This window comes from Euprymna scolopes, chromosome 26 (assembly GCF_053919585.1).
Source record: "Euprymna scolopes isolate OS-2025 chromosome 26, ASM5391958v1, whole genome shotgun sequence".
Lineage (NCBI taxonomy): Eukaryota > Metazoa > Mollusca > Cephalopoda > Sepiida > Sepiolidae > Euprymna > Euprymna scolopes.
This window is the reverse complement of record NC_136507.1, coordinates 67,783,059-67,797,494: the sequence shown is the minus strand read 5'-3', so window position 1 is coordinate 67,797,494 and position 14,436 is coordinate 67,783,059. Positions and strand designations below refer to the sequence as shown.

The following is a 14,436-nucleotide window of genomic DNA, read 5'->3' as shown; positions in this document are numbered from 1 at the left end:
ATATATATATATATATATATATATATATACACATGCGTATATATATATACACACATGCGTATATATATACACACACATGCGTATATATATATACACACACATGCGTATATATATATATACACACATGCGTATATATATATACACACATGCGTATATATATATACACACATGCGTATATATATACACACATGCGTATATATATATACACACATGCGTATATATATATACACACATGCGTGTATATATATATATATATATATATATATATATATATATATATATATCTTATACGCACTTGACTGTTGCTAAGTTTTCCGTTTAATAAGGGTGTGCGTTGCTTGACATTAAACTTATAAACAGAAGAAAAAGACGAAGAAATGTTAGCCGCGAGAGGTACCGACTTTACACCCCACTCTGAATTCCCGACCTAGCACACAGAGACTTTCTGCTACTGAGAAGAAAATATATAAATATACAGATATATATGTATTTGAATGGGTCTATCATTGCGTGTGTGGGAGGGAGGTAAAGGACGAGGGCGAGCGAGCGAAAGAGAGTGCGCGCTTTCGTAGCTGTGAACCCCGTCTTCCCCGGCAAATGAACTCTTCTTCCCGTTTTGCGAGCAGCTTGTGAGGGAAACGGCCAACTTTTTCAAGTTTGATCGGCCGTAGTACGTGTTTTACATTCTCGCAACTGGCCTTCCGCTACGACGCGGCTTACCAGGCAATGTTGTTACCAAGGTATTTTCTTTTGCTTTGTTTTTTTAAATTATATATATATATATATATATATATATATATATATATATATATATATATATATATGATTCTTATTTAGAATTAAATCTATTTTCCAAACAAAAATACTAAAAAAAAATTTTTTTAACTTATAATGTACGTACTTATCAGTGAACAAAGATGTTTTTTTTTTCTAAAAATCACGTAAATTGATCAAGTACTTTTTTCTTTAAATAAGAAAATCAAATTTCATTACTTAGCGTGACGTAGTGCTTTGACCCGCCATCTTTTATAAATAAGGGGAGACAACACGATTCGAACTATGGGGATTAAAATCAGCCTTGTGATTGATACAATTTATTATAAAAATCGTGATAAATCGTAAAAAGAAAAAAAAATTATTTTATTATAAATAAAGCTACTTAATCAATTTACGTGATTTTTAGAATATGATATTTGCGGTTCGTGACGGGTATGTATCATACAGATTTTTCTGCGTGATTTTTTTTGCCCCCCCTTTTTTTTTTTGAATGGGGTTAATTCCTAATGAGCTAATGAGCGCTATGTTTTAATTGCTGTTTTTTTATAATTTATCGAATATTGTTTTATAGTCTTTATTTTTGCTCCAAACCAGTAAAAAGCACGCATGTAGATAAATACGTACCTTGCTCATTACAAGCGTGTAACAAAAACAGAAAACACTTGTTATAATTGAAACTAATAGAAATGCCTTCGCTGTTTGTAAAGCGGTTTCATTTTATTTAATACATATATATCACCTTGCTTTAGAAGTAATGATTACTGGTAGTAATCAGCCCGCTCCCCTGCAAAATTTATCTCGGACACCTTGCACATTATTAGATTTTTACAAGTAAACTTTAAAACCACATGCAGACGGGCAAGCACCAAAGTAGTCGGTAAATTTGCATCGTAATCTTTTGTTATAGAAAATGGACGTCCCGGCAGGTGCTTCATTGTTTAAGCTCGATGACAGATTAATTTCTGAGACAAACATACGAAACCATGATTAAAGTCACGTTTAGGTATTTTAACAATTACTTACATTTTTTTTAACACGTATCTTTTTTAGGTACTTATACAGAATACAGACCGTGCTATTTCGATATGATTTTCAAGCTAAATTCAGTTTTTTCGGTAACCATTTTTATTAAATTGTTAGGTGAAAGTACATAAGTTTTTTTGTGTTTTCTTAAAAGTCCCCTTTATTTATGTTAAGAATTTGTTTCTAAATAACGCTATTATTTCAACACGGTTCCTATTCTGCATAAGTATTAACTCGCTTCCCACTTACAGCGCGGTGAGACACGAAGTCATTTTAACAGAGGAAAGGGGGTATAACTCCCCCGAGAGGGCACAGGTGCTCGATTGTTTAAGCTTGCCGCCAGACTAACTTCTGAGACAAACGTACAAACACAAGATTAAAAGTGGCTCATTATTTAATAAGATTATTTCGGTTAAGTATTTTAACAAGCGCTTACAATTTCTTCCTTTTTGTGTTCGCTTCTTTTTTCTTAACACACACACACACACACACACACACACACACACATATATATATATATATATATATATATATATATATATATATATATATATATATATCCGCGGTTAAACGAAGAGACTGCATATTAACCAGATCTTTACAATAAATTAATTTATTTCAAGATATTTAGATTTACTTTCTAAACGAGAGGGTGCCCAGACTAGGGCCACGTAAAGACGAAATAAACATCGGTTAAATTCAAATTGTAATATCTGTTTTGTCCTCGGTCAGAGGGAACAGAAATCCTTCTAGACTGAAACAAATTCTATTTTTGTCCGAATCCAGGGCGCCTTTTAGGCGTAGCTTTATTTCCCTCCTCCGCATCTAAAGCTGATTTTTTTTTAATTTCACCTATCAAGGTCCAGATGCCACTCAAGGATAAGGATTAATGGGCACCGTAATGGAAATGATAAATAATAAATCAATTTTTTAGATGACGGCTATTCAAGAACATGTTCATGTTAGACTTGAAAACGACCATGTCATTATCAGCCGGGAAGCAGCTCTCTGTGGTTTTGTATTCCACAGACGAGCAGCTCTAGGAAAAAAAAACTCTGCTCATGGAATTTTCGCCGAGATTTGGGCACAGATAGAAAATAAAGGAATTTTTTTTATATAGTTGTTGAAGCTAGTCGATTGTTTGTCGCTGAATACTTACCGTCTTGTGTTTAAATTTGCCCTCGTGAAGAGGCAACAGGGCTCAAATCTGTAGAATTTCTTATTTATTTAATTATTTTTCGTAACAATTATACTACAAATTGTGTATAATCAACAGGTTGAATATTTGGAATTAAATTTCTTTGCTTCACTCTAGTTTGCCGATTTGTGGGAGCTGGGTGTTCTTCACATTAAAACCGGTCTTGTATTTAACTCTGCACTCTTGGGGAGTTAACTAAACCTTGTAAATTCCCACTCGGTGTTGTCTGTTCCGAAGACTGTGTGTGATATATATATATATATATATATATATATATATATATATATATATATATACTCACTTTTTTGTTTCATTTTACTTCAGTCGAAGTTCTCAGAAATCAAGGGGCCCACAATCTGGGGCTAACACTTGAACTCTATATGAGATACATAGATATTCGAATGTTCCATTAAAGTTCTTTATTTCTCAAACACTGAGTTAGTAAAGAAATTGAGAACATAATTTTCCTCTCTCCAATTAACCATTTTCATATGTTGTAGTATATCTTTCATTGTGGTCTCTTGGTCTTACTGGATTCCAGGACAAGAATTTATCTAGTCTGGTGGAGTATCTATCTTCGTACAGTAAGTTGAGGTAACATCACTTGGAAAAGATGCACCATTCCCCCGTAAAAGCTAATGTGGGTTAGTCATATCGAGGAGATCTTATTTGGCAGCGAATACTATGTGATTTTGAATATTTGGATAGGATTTCTTTTAGGGGAAAGTATCCTCATGCCAGGTTGTCCTGACAAATCCCTGAACAGAGAGACCTTAGGCATTCGAGGATAGTGTCTAGTAGGCATCCAAGTTCTCTCCGGTAGGCACGTGTGGCATAATGACGTTGACACGACGATTCCCGTCAGCTCAACGAAGTTAAGCAACGTTGAGCCTGGTTAGTACTTATGTGAACATTTGGGAATTCCAGTTGGTGTATGTGATCTACGTTTATCTCAGCATTGTTTTTTTTTTCATTGAATCTTGGGCATTTCCTTGCTACTGGACACAGTGTCGATTCAGGAAATGTGTGGTTGGGATTGCGCAACCCTTGCCTCACAAGTGCACGCACAGCTACCCTTACAGTTGTGCACATAGTCTATTGAGACTGAACAGAGGAATTACACACACACACACACACACACACACACACACACACACACACATATATATATATATTATGTATGCATACGCACGGAGAGGAAAGTGTATATTTAAACATGTCAGGCCACGAATATTTTAAGCCTTTTTTTACATTTTGTTTTTTTTATTTTCTATTCCATGTGACGTATATGTTTCGAGTGTGCCTTTATGTATTAACGAGTTCAAAGGTTACTCGAGGATAGGGGTTAATGAGTTCGCCAGGTGGACGGTAAGACCACACCTTAGAGACGATGGGTGAAACTCGGCAAAATGGATTATTTAAGAGGACAACTTAGTTTCCGCTCCCGTCACCCTGAAAACTAATCTTATCGGAAATACTTGTAAGACTATTTAAATTTACGGCTTCCTTCATCTACTGTGACATCTATTTTCTATTATTATATAAAAGGAACTTTGTGTGCGTTCGTTCTCTATGGACTCAGAAACGACTGGGCCGATTTTTTTTTTTTTTTTCTAATTTCACACAAAGATACTTCATGTATCTCTGGATATTTTTACATAGGTTTTGTATCTGAATGCGTCTAATCGAAAAAAAAATCTGTCTAAAGAGGGACGTTCGATTTTGCCCAAAGTTAACACTTTTATACAACCTGACATCACAAGTGCATTTGATAAGTTTTATCACCGCACAAGCAGAAAGGCTCAATCTATAAAATCCACTGTAGACTCTTTTATAATTTAGGGGTGCGTTCGAAATGAATTCTTCTTTTTTAGACCACAATTGAACCATGATATTTGACTTTTGCATTTTAAATATTAAGTGAAGCTAATATTTACAGATAATTTTATTAAAATCATTAGATTTTCTACAGTGCAATGTATTGTGGAGTAAGTCAGTGCGAGAAGGATCTTTAACTAAAGTAGGCAATCAATCGATTTGATTGAAAAATGGGCGATTTTACCGATTTCAATGACAATAAATATATTTGAAAGGTGGAACATTTGTTGATCCTCATTCAATTCCAGACAACGTCGGGTCTCACTGCTAGAATATATAGTAGTCCAGTTTTAGAATGTATTGGTAACATAATAATTCAGATCATATACACCAGGTCTATGTAATAGTGCTCAATAACAAATAGACCTATTTATATCAATATTTATTTATTTATACAGATATGTCTACAGGTGTCACTACACTAGCATGACTGTTTCGATCTGTAGTTATTAATAATTAGGGGTATGAAAAGAGAACATCCTTTTCATTATTTTGACTGTCGAGTTTATATCAGTTAATATATTTTATGTTTTTAGATAATAATGTGGTTCTCAATTGATTAACTGTATCTCACTGTGTCGGATATATACTCGAGAGTCAAAACAAGGAAAAGAACATTCTCTTGTCACAGACCTATAAATAACTAAATATCGAAACGTTATCATGCTTACTAGCTCTATTCGTGTATTGATCATTGTTGAAGAAAACGCTCAAAAATCGATACATAAAATATATTTCCTCATAATATTTTATGTGGACACATGAAATATGTGTGTGTGAAACCTTATTTAGATTTTCTGTTGTATGATTTTGGGGGGTAGGGTGAACTAAAAAAGTAAATGCAGCATAAGACACCAAAACAGGTATGAAAAGCTTATACTGTCTTAAAATAAGGAATTGATCGCTTATAATGGATACGTTCGGACTGCGTGACCGACTATGCCGAGTCCCAGTTCATTTCGGATTCTTAAAACCATATTGCCAAAATTCTGTATAGCAATGTGAAGATTAACTTGATAAAAGTCTATTGTGCCGCTTCGAAACCAAACGTGGATTCGGTAGAATTGGTGCTCTTCTTTAATCAAATCACAAACCTTGATACAGACATGGCAATACGCCAACCTAGACCTGCGTTTAATGGATGGGTTTATTAAAAGCACCCGTTGTACCGATTCGAAATATAATTTTGCGACGTGACAATTAATGTTCACGTTGTTATATTGAATTCTTATTATTTGGCAATATGGAGTTTAGGTCTCTAAAGTAGTTATTTACCAGTTATTATTTGTTTATGGTATGAAGCCACGATTTGAACTTATCTTTGTCTTGAATATTAGCTTGTGTCCAATTAAACGCGCTCGACGCACCGTTTTCAAGGGAAGTTCGATTTTGACCAAAGTTAACACTTTTATACAACCTAACATCACAAGTGCATTTGATAAGTTTTATCACCGCACAAGCAGAGAGGTCCAATCTATAAAACCCACTGTAGACTCTTTTATAATTTTTCATCGTTTTCAATGGATATTTTGTTTCTGCATTCGGACAGGGATTAAGGTGTAGTTCGTGTTCTATCCTCCGTCAGTATCCTTCTGGATGAGGGATTTTTTATTTTTATTTTTATTTTTATTTTTATTTTTTTGTCTTGCTTCAATTTTACTCCCTTTTGGAGAGTTGGATTTTCCCCAAATGAAAACCGATCTAACGTTTGACTCCTTGTTTGGGTGGTTGGATTTTCCCCAAAGGAAAACCGATCTTGGGTTTAACTTTGCACTGAATCACCTTTTGAGTTCGACATCTAGAAAATAGTATGTAAGAAGGCGGAGGGGAGGTAGATTGGCATTTTCAATTTTTTATGGGTAGCTGTGTCGATAAATATTTCTCTGAATAATAGAAGGCTATGAAAAAATGCTTGACTTTCACCCCAACATTTCAACTAATGCTTATTTCATTCGCCCGATATTTAGACGTAAGTTGTCTTTGCAACGAGAGGCGCGGCTCAATTTTAGTTTCCCGCTACAAATATTTATTAACACTAAACCAGGAACGCAAATCATTGCATCATAGTTATTTACTTTCAATCTAGACTACAAAAGAACTTCTTAAGCAAACAGGAAATAAAGTTCATATATATTATACGAGCAGGACGACACGAAGTTGGATTAAACGAGAATCAACGAATGTTTCACCCTTCTATATTTTATTGTCATCGAAATTGGTTAAATCGCTCATTTTTTATTTTATTTTATTTGTTATCAAATCGATTAATTGCCTGCTCTAGTTTGGAACCCATTGCGATGCGCCAGGAGAAAGCTCCACTTGCCTCCCCACAGTGACTTAGTTCACAATGCATTGTAGTTTAAATTGCACTGTAGAGAACCTACTCTTGATTTTATAAAATGATTTGAATCGACATTGAAAATTGAAAATGCCAATTTACCCCCCCCCGCCTTCTTACACAGTATTTTCAAGATGTCGGTAGCTTGAATAAAAGTTAAAAATGCAAAAACTAAGTATCATGGTTCAATTGTGCCCTAAACAGAAATATTCATTTTGAACGTGCCCCAGTCACATCAAAGAACCTATATTAATTTTCTATCCCAGGCCTTTCAGCTTATGCAGTAATAAAACTTTTCAAATGCATTTGTGATGTTAGGCTGTATAAAGCGTTAACTTTAGTCAAATTTGTATAGTCCTTCTTTCATCGAATGTTTTTTTTTTCGATTATTGATGTCTATCGAAAATGTTCCGATACAAAACCTATCTAAGTACACTGCCAGGCACATAAAGTAAACATTGTATGAAATTTGAAAAAAAAGTGTCTAGTCGTTTAGGATTTCATGGCATACGAACTCTCACACAGTCAAAGTTATATATATATATATATATATATATATATATATATATATATATATAAGTAGTTAATAAAACATATTAACAAACACTTTGAAAAAAGTTAAAAACATATTTAATTTTCAAAAGAAGCACAAAATAAGTGGATAGTCCTTAATCCGCGGAGTTTCGAAGAAATACTTTCCTTCTCATCACAGGGTAGGTATTAGCAAAATGCGGGATCGGATTTTTGATTATTATAAGCTCTATTTCACATCTGGTTGAGATTACTTTATAAATATTAACTCTTTAATATTTATAATATACCTAAGCTTTGCCATCTTGGATTATCTTGGTAAACTTAATTGTAATTCTTATTTCATTATATGTATATATATATATATATATATATATATATATATATATATATATATATATATATATATATATATAATTTAAATATTTTGTATTGATTAATTTTTTGTCATTTTGATTTTTTTTTTTCGGTATCAAAAATTTCAAAATTTTTGATTATGCGCGCAACTCATTTAGCTATAATTATTACGTTAAAAAATGTTTTTCTCTTCGTTATTTTATTAATATACTAGCCTGGGTGCCCGGTGTTGTCCGGCTGTTTAGAGGTGGGTGTTGATCAAAAAAGAAAAAAGTGGTAGTAGGCGTATCGCAAAGGAGGAAAAGAACGTGATAAAAAACCGTGACGTCTTTGCTGTTGCGTCCATCTTCAAACCGGAAGTAACGTAGGTTTAAACTAAGGCTAGTAAATCGAAAAGAGGGGATGACTTTCGAAAATATATGCGAAAAAAGCGACCCTCCTCTGTAGAAAAGTGTCCAGTTGAGGGTGAAGGAATTAATGTTATTCGCCAATTTTTCGATATTTGTCGTCCGAAGGGTCGAGCTTCAGAACGATACCGATCTCGTAAAATTCCGTTGCCTCTATCGAAAGTTTTAGGCAGACATACATACGTACATTTAAACAGACAGGTAGTATTTATACTATAGATTAAGTACCTCGGGCACTCCTCTCCACCTGCTGTCCACCTTATCTCCTAATCTTACTAACTACTCCCGGTACTAGTAGCTTTGGAAGTCCAGGATCGGCTTCCATTGAAAAGTATCACTTCTTGTTATCTACGATGACGAGATACTAGCCGGCGATAACTTTGATTTCGGATTATTTTACGATCTGTATTCCTTATGAATAACAGCGTTTACAACGCTCGAAGCATAACGTTATCAATACCAAAAACCTTCATTAAATTCGAAATATTAACACGTGTAATCAATTCTTCATTGTTAAATCGTCGTTTTAGCGTAATTAGGACTAAAGAAAAGCAGGTGGTCTTGCTTTTCTTTGGTGAGATTTTTTTCAAACAAACAATTTGATTTTTTTTTTCTGGTCACATCGTTAACAAATGAAAATAGGAAGCAGACAAGTATATTTTTTGAATAATAAACATCTTTTCAGTCGCCAGAGACACTTTGTACAAGTGCCTGCGCGAGAAGTTTATGGCAAAGCAAAAATTACGCAATAACCAGCTGCTGCTTTCCTGAGCTGGAATAAACAGAGGAAGACTAGTTTAATTTCAGATTTTCTTCTCTTAAACTGTTTGCACATTTAGGGCTTGAGAGTTTAGTCAACACTATTGTTTGGTGCTTCTACAGGATTCGAACCGAACTAAATCGACTTTTGCCAAAATAAAACTAAAATATAGTTAAAACAATACATATCGGTTCAAATTTGGTAGAAGTATCTCGCATTTAATAAAAAAAAGAGGGTTCCATGAGTTTATAAATTTCTAAAATATTATTACGTTGACACTGGCTGTCTGCCAAGTGGAATCGTTACGTTCGTTGATAGTGGTTGTCTGCCTAGTGGAATCATTAAGTTCATTGACACTGACTGTATGCGCAGCGGAATCCTTACGTTGACAGTCACTAATAACTATCTAATATTTAATAATATTTTTTCGATTCTAAAAACAATTGTCTGAACAGGGTAGGATATTTGTTTTTCTCCTATCTAACAGATTAGACACAGGGTAGGCGGGCAGTTGAAAAGCCAATGCACTTAGATTAGCGCATTCGTTTCTACACAATATGCACGAGCAGAACCCTTGGTAGGGGTGCCTCAGCCGATTAGTTATAAGTGAACCTGTTTTCAAAGAGAGGGTAAAGCTTGGGAGAGAAGAACTCTTGATTGAACAAAATCCCACCTTAACCCGACAGAACAGAATCAAAAGAAACCACAATTACATGATCTCCGTCGGACTGATTGTCGAGGACGTCTATAATATAAATCTCATCTGTCTGTTTAAATGTATGTATGTATGTTTGTATGTCTGCCTAAAACTTTCGACAGAGTCAACGGATTTTTACGAGAGCGGTGTCGTTGTGAAGCTCTTCCCTTCGGACGACAAATATTGGAAAATTGGCTAAAAATATTAATTCCTTCATCCTTAACTGGGCACTTTTCTACAAGGATGGTACGCTTTTTTCGCATATATTTTCAAATGTCACCCCTCTTTTCGATTGACTAGCCTTAATGTAAACATTTGCTACTTCCGGTTTGGCGATGGACGCAAGGTTTTTTTTTTTTTTTTTTTCGTTTTTTTTTGGGTTTTTTTTCACGTTCTTTTCCTCCTTCACGTTACGGGTTCAAGCCTGCCTGCCTGCTACCGCTTTTTCCCCCCTCAACACACACCTCCAAACACCCGGACAACGCCGGGCACCCACGCTAGTTATTAATAAAGCATTTGAAATAGTAATCTGAATGTTTCAGAATTGTTTAGATGAGGATTCATAATTCGTATAATTTGGATTATTCCGACTACTGTTCTCATCTTGCGCGTTATTTTCTCAACGTTTCGATCAATGTAACCTCTGGCCTTCTTCATGTGTATCTTGTCGAACTCGTGGATTAAGTGAATGGCTCCGTTCGAAATTCCGTGCTGATTTCCCGAGTTCGACAAGATACACCTCAATTAGGTCGGAGATTACAGCGGTCGAAACGTTGTGAAAATAACACTCAAAATGAGGACAGCAATAAAAAAAATACAAATAATGCGATGTTTTTCGTTAAACAGTGCGTAAAAGGTAGCAACCACGCCCACAACAGACGCACGAGCGCATAATACCTGCAAGTGGGTAGAGACCCTTTACGAGAAAATTACATCGCAAAATCTACCCAAATCCGTAAAAGTTAAATAATTGTTATTTCAAAATTGCTTTTTGATACTCTGAAAATTATTTGTAAGTAATAGAGAGAGAGAGAGAGAGAGAGAGAGAGAGAGAGAAGAAAAAAAAACACCCCGCATCTGGAGTTGAACCCGGGACTGTAACTGGTTGTAACTGAATCACTTAAAAAATAAACGTTTACAGTAACAGCCATAGCACTGCTTGCGATTTTTAAACTACTCCTTTCTGGTGTTGTAAAACTATTCGATTGCGTTATTTTCATGTTTCTTAGTGTCATTTCAAATCGATTTGCAGCGATTGTCATATCGGCTACATTCTGGCAACCTAGGATCTGTCATGGATCATCAGAACCTTTCTCTGGCGTAGTGTATGCTCCTGTTCGGTCCTAGGTGGTGCACCCTCCTCAGATCACGTCCTCCTTTTTCAAAAGGAGCGCGGGAGGGATGATTGCGAGTCTTCTAAAAGCGTCTTTACTAGTAAATTCTGAGGGGCCGTTTTCGGCTGTTTTTGTACCTTTCCTGTGTGTTCTGTCGGTGGTGGTTGGGGGGATGAGGTAGATAACCCTTCCCCATATTGAATCGATTTCATGTCTCGCCTTCCTGCTGCAACTTGGAATCGGGTGGGTAATAAATAGTTGAAACGCTGTTTTTCTTTTGTTTTGAGTCTTTAGGGTTTGAATGTGGTCAGCGCCAATCATGTGATTATTCACCTTATATGGAATAGTGGTGTCATATATATATATATATATATATATATATATATATATACATAAAACTAGCCGGGAGACCCGACGTTACCCGGTATTGAATGATGATCAACGAATATTTCACACTCCTATTTATTTATTTTCATCGAAATCCATGAAATCACCCGGAAGGTAGCTTCCTATGCCTCCATGCAGTAACTTAGTCCAAAATATGTTATTCTACGTTGCACTCTTGAAAACCTACTGTTTCTTTTATATAAGTATTTTATATAAACTTCTTTCTAGTTAGCGAGAAAAAAATATTAAGAAATTTACGCGCGGCTTTGAACCTACAGACCACGATATGCAAAAATAAGAAATATAAATGTTCAAATCTTATCAAATTCTTTACAGTTAATGAAAAATAACATCAAGAAATTTACGTGCGGAGTTTTAACCTACAGACCACGTCATGCATAAAAAACAACAAAAAAAAAACAGGCTCTCAAGTTAGCCACAGTAGAATTTTTACGGCCCGTTGTTCTATCATTTTTGCTAAGCGACGACATGGAAAAAATTGCTTTACCGATGATAGATGAATTAAAATAACGGTTTCGATTATCGGTAATTATCGGGGGTATTCTGAGACAAAACCAAACCAAGGTCGCTCTCAGACTTATAGACTACAGTTCTGTAAATTTTAAAGGAATTTTTTTCAGCCGTTTCAGAGTCTATAAAGAACGAACTCAGACACACACGCAGACAAAGTTGCATTTATATCATTGTAGAGACTATTTATCATTATAAAACAAAAATATCTATTTAATTCGCCGTCATACATTTTTATTTATTTATTTTAATAAAGTAAATCTTACACATGTTTCGTAGAATCGTGGAAGACAATTAAGCAGCTCATTAATGACAAATATGTTCATCAAAAATGTGTTGGACAATTATATATAAATTGGTGAAAGGATAGATTTGTGGCTTTACGTCTTGATTTTTATTCAACAGTTCACTCTTTAAAAGTTATTGCTGTTTATATTGTTTGTTTGTTTGTTTGTTTTTATGTTTGTTCGCTTTTTAATATTGTCCTCATTAATGTTGATATTTATACTACTTCCTTGTTCCAGAAAGAACATGTTTCACGCTTTGGCAATTAAAAACAAACGGGAGTGTGTGTGTGTGTGTGTGTGTGTGTGTGTGTGTGTGTGTGTGTGTGTGTGTGTGTGTGTGTATATATATATATATATTAAGCTGTCTCTGAACAAATAAGCTCTGGCGGGTTATGGCTAGGTATTTCAAGTTGATCAGTTTTCTCTTTGCTCTTTTACAGTCAAATCACGTTCAAACCATCAGTTTTTTTCGGAACTCAGAACTTCTGTGTTCTGTCTTTGGTCACTGAAGGAGAAATCCTTTAAGACTGGGGAAAGTTTTCATTTTATTTCACTCCAGAGTAACCCTGTTTTTGAGCGAGCTAGGTTTTCTTCAGGCACAAAAAAACAACATGGTGCCTAACACTCTCATAATGAAGAGGCAAGTAATAGATGTGTGTGTGCGCGTGTGTGAAATTGTTTGTGTGTGCACATTTCTTTACAAAACTAATCCGCCAATTTTCAGACTCGAGATTTGACACAAGGGGTACTGAGATTTGGGTAAATCTTTTTAATCGATTTTCGGACAAAAATTTGGTTGTCAAGGGGTTAAAGTTCAACGATTTGACCTTTGAAAACTCTATTAAACTTCTCCGCCAATTTTGGATCTAAACACTTGAATTTTTAGATGTAGGTTACTTAGACATAGATCAAACATTATAATTTGATTTGGCCCCAAAACAAATGTTAAGTGGAAAAAATGGGGTCAAAGTTTAAAAACATTTGACATCTGCGGTCTCTACCAAATTACTCAGTCTTCATTTTTAGTCTAAACATTTTACATAAAATATTCGGCCCTGTCGGTGGGGCATTAGAATATGCTGACTGCCCCCCCTGCAGAGGGTAAAAGTCCCTCAATGGGGGTCCCGAATATGACCTTAAACTTTATCCAGTGGTGAGGCCCCAGCGTGTGGGCTTTGGGGAGTGTAGATCCACCCTTTAATTACCATTGCTCCCAGGTCCACTCTGACCCGGAGTGGTAGTATCTGTTAGGGTCCCAACTATGGGTTAAATAGAAACCGACGTGAAAACAACAAATATATTCTATTAAAAAAAATTTTCTTCAAAATCTTTGGATTCGGCATTAAATAACCCGTAAAGGGTTGATATGCCGTAAAACAAAAACAACCAAAAACAACCAACCAACATAAAGTATTCAGACATAGGTTTTCGATTTTTGGCCGAAAATTTGGCTGCAAGGAAGACTGACCTTTGCAGTCTCCAGCAAACTATTCGGCCAATTTTGGGTCTTAACATTTGGAATTATACATAAAGGGTATTCATACATACAGCAATCTCTTTAATCAGTTTTTTGGAGAAAATTTGGCTGAAAAGAGGTCAAAATTGAAAGAGTTGACCTTTGTTAACTCTACCAAACACCCCCGCCAATTTTGTGTATAAACACTTGAATTTTTAGATGTAGGTTACCTGGACAGAAGTCAAATTTTTTAATATATCTATATATACATATGCACATAAAGTCATGAACAGTAATAAAGTCCTAGCAAAGTATAGTATATGTTAGTATATTTATAATTATTATGTCACCCACTTTAAGAAACTCGTTTCTTATCGTTGAGCACTTTCAGTTGAAGTAAAAAGTCGGTCAATTTAGCTCGTATGCACAGATCATCATATACTGATTAGATCACTCTAACAGCCGTTAAAAACAT

At 35.0% G+C, this 14,436-nt stretch overlaps 1 protein-coding gene across 4 annotated transcripts in view; it reads left to right on the top strand.

Moving 5' to 3' along the window:
• The first annotated feature begins 527 nt into the window (after positions 1–527).
• LOC145248141 (uncharacterized) overlaps positions 528–14,436 on the top strand; it is a 568,735-nt gene continuing 554,826 nt past the window's right edge. For all 4 annotated transcript variants that reach the window (XM_080109960.1, XM_080109956.1, XM_080109957.1 and 1 more), the window contains exon 1: positions 528–740. In XM_080109960.1, the coding sequence (XP_079966086.1) occupies positions 727–740 (14 nt within the window). In that variant the 5' untranslated portion in view covers positions 528–726. The remainder of the gene's footprint in view (positions 741–14,436) is intronic.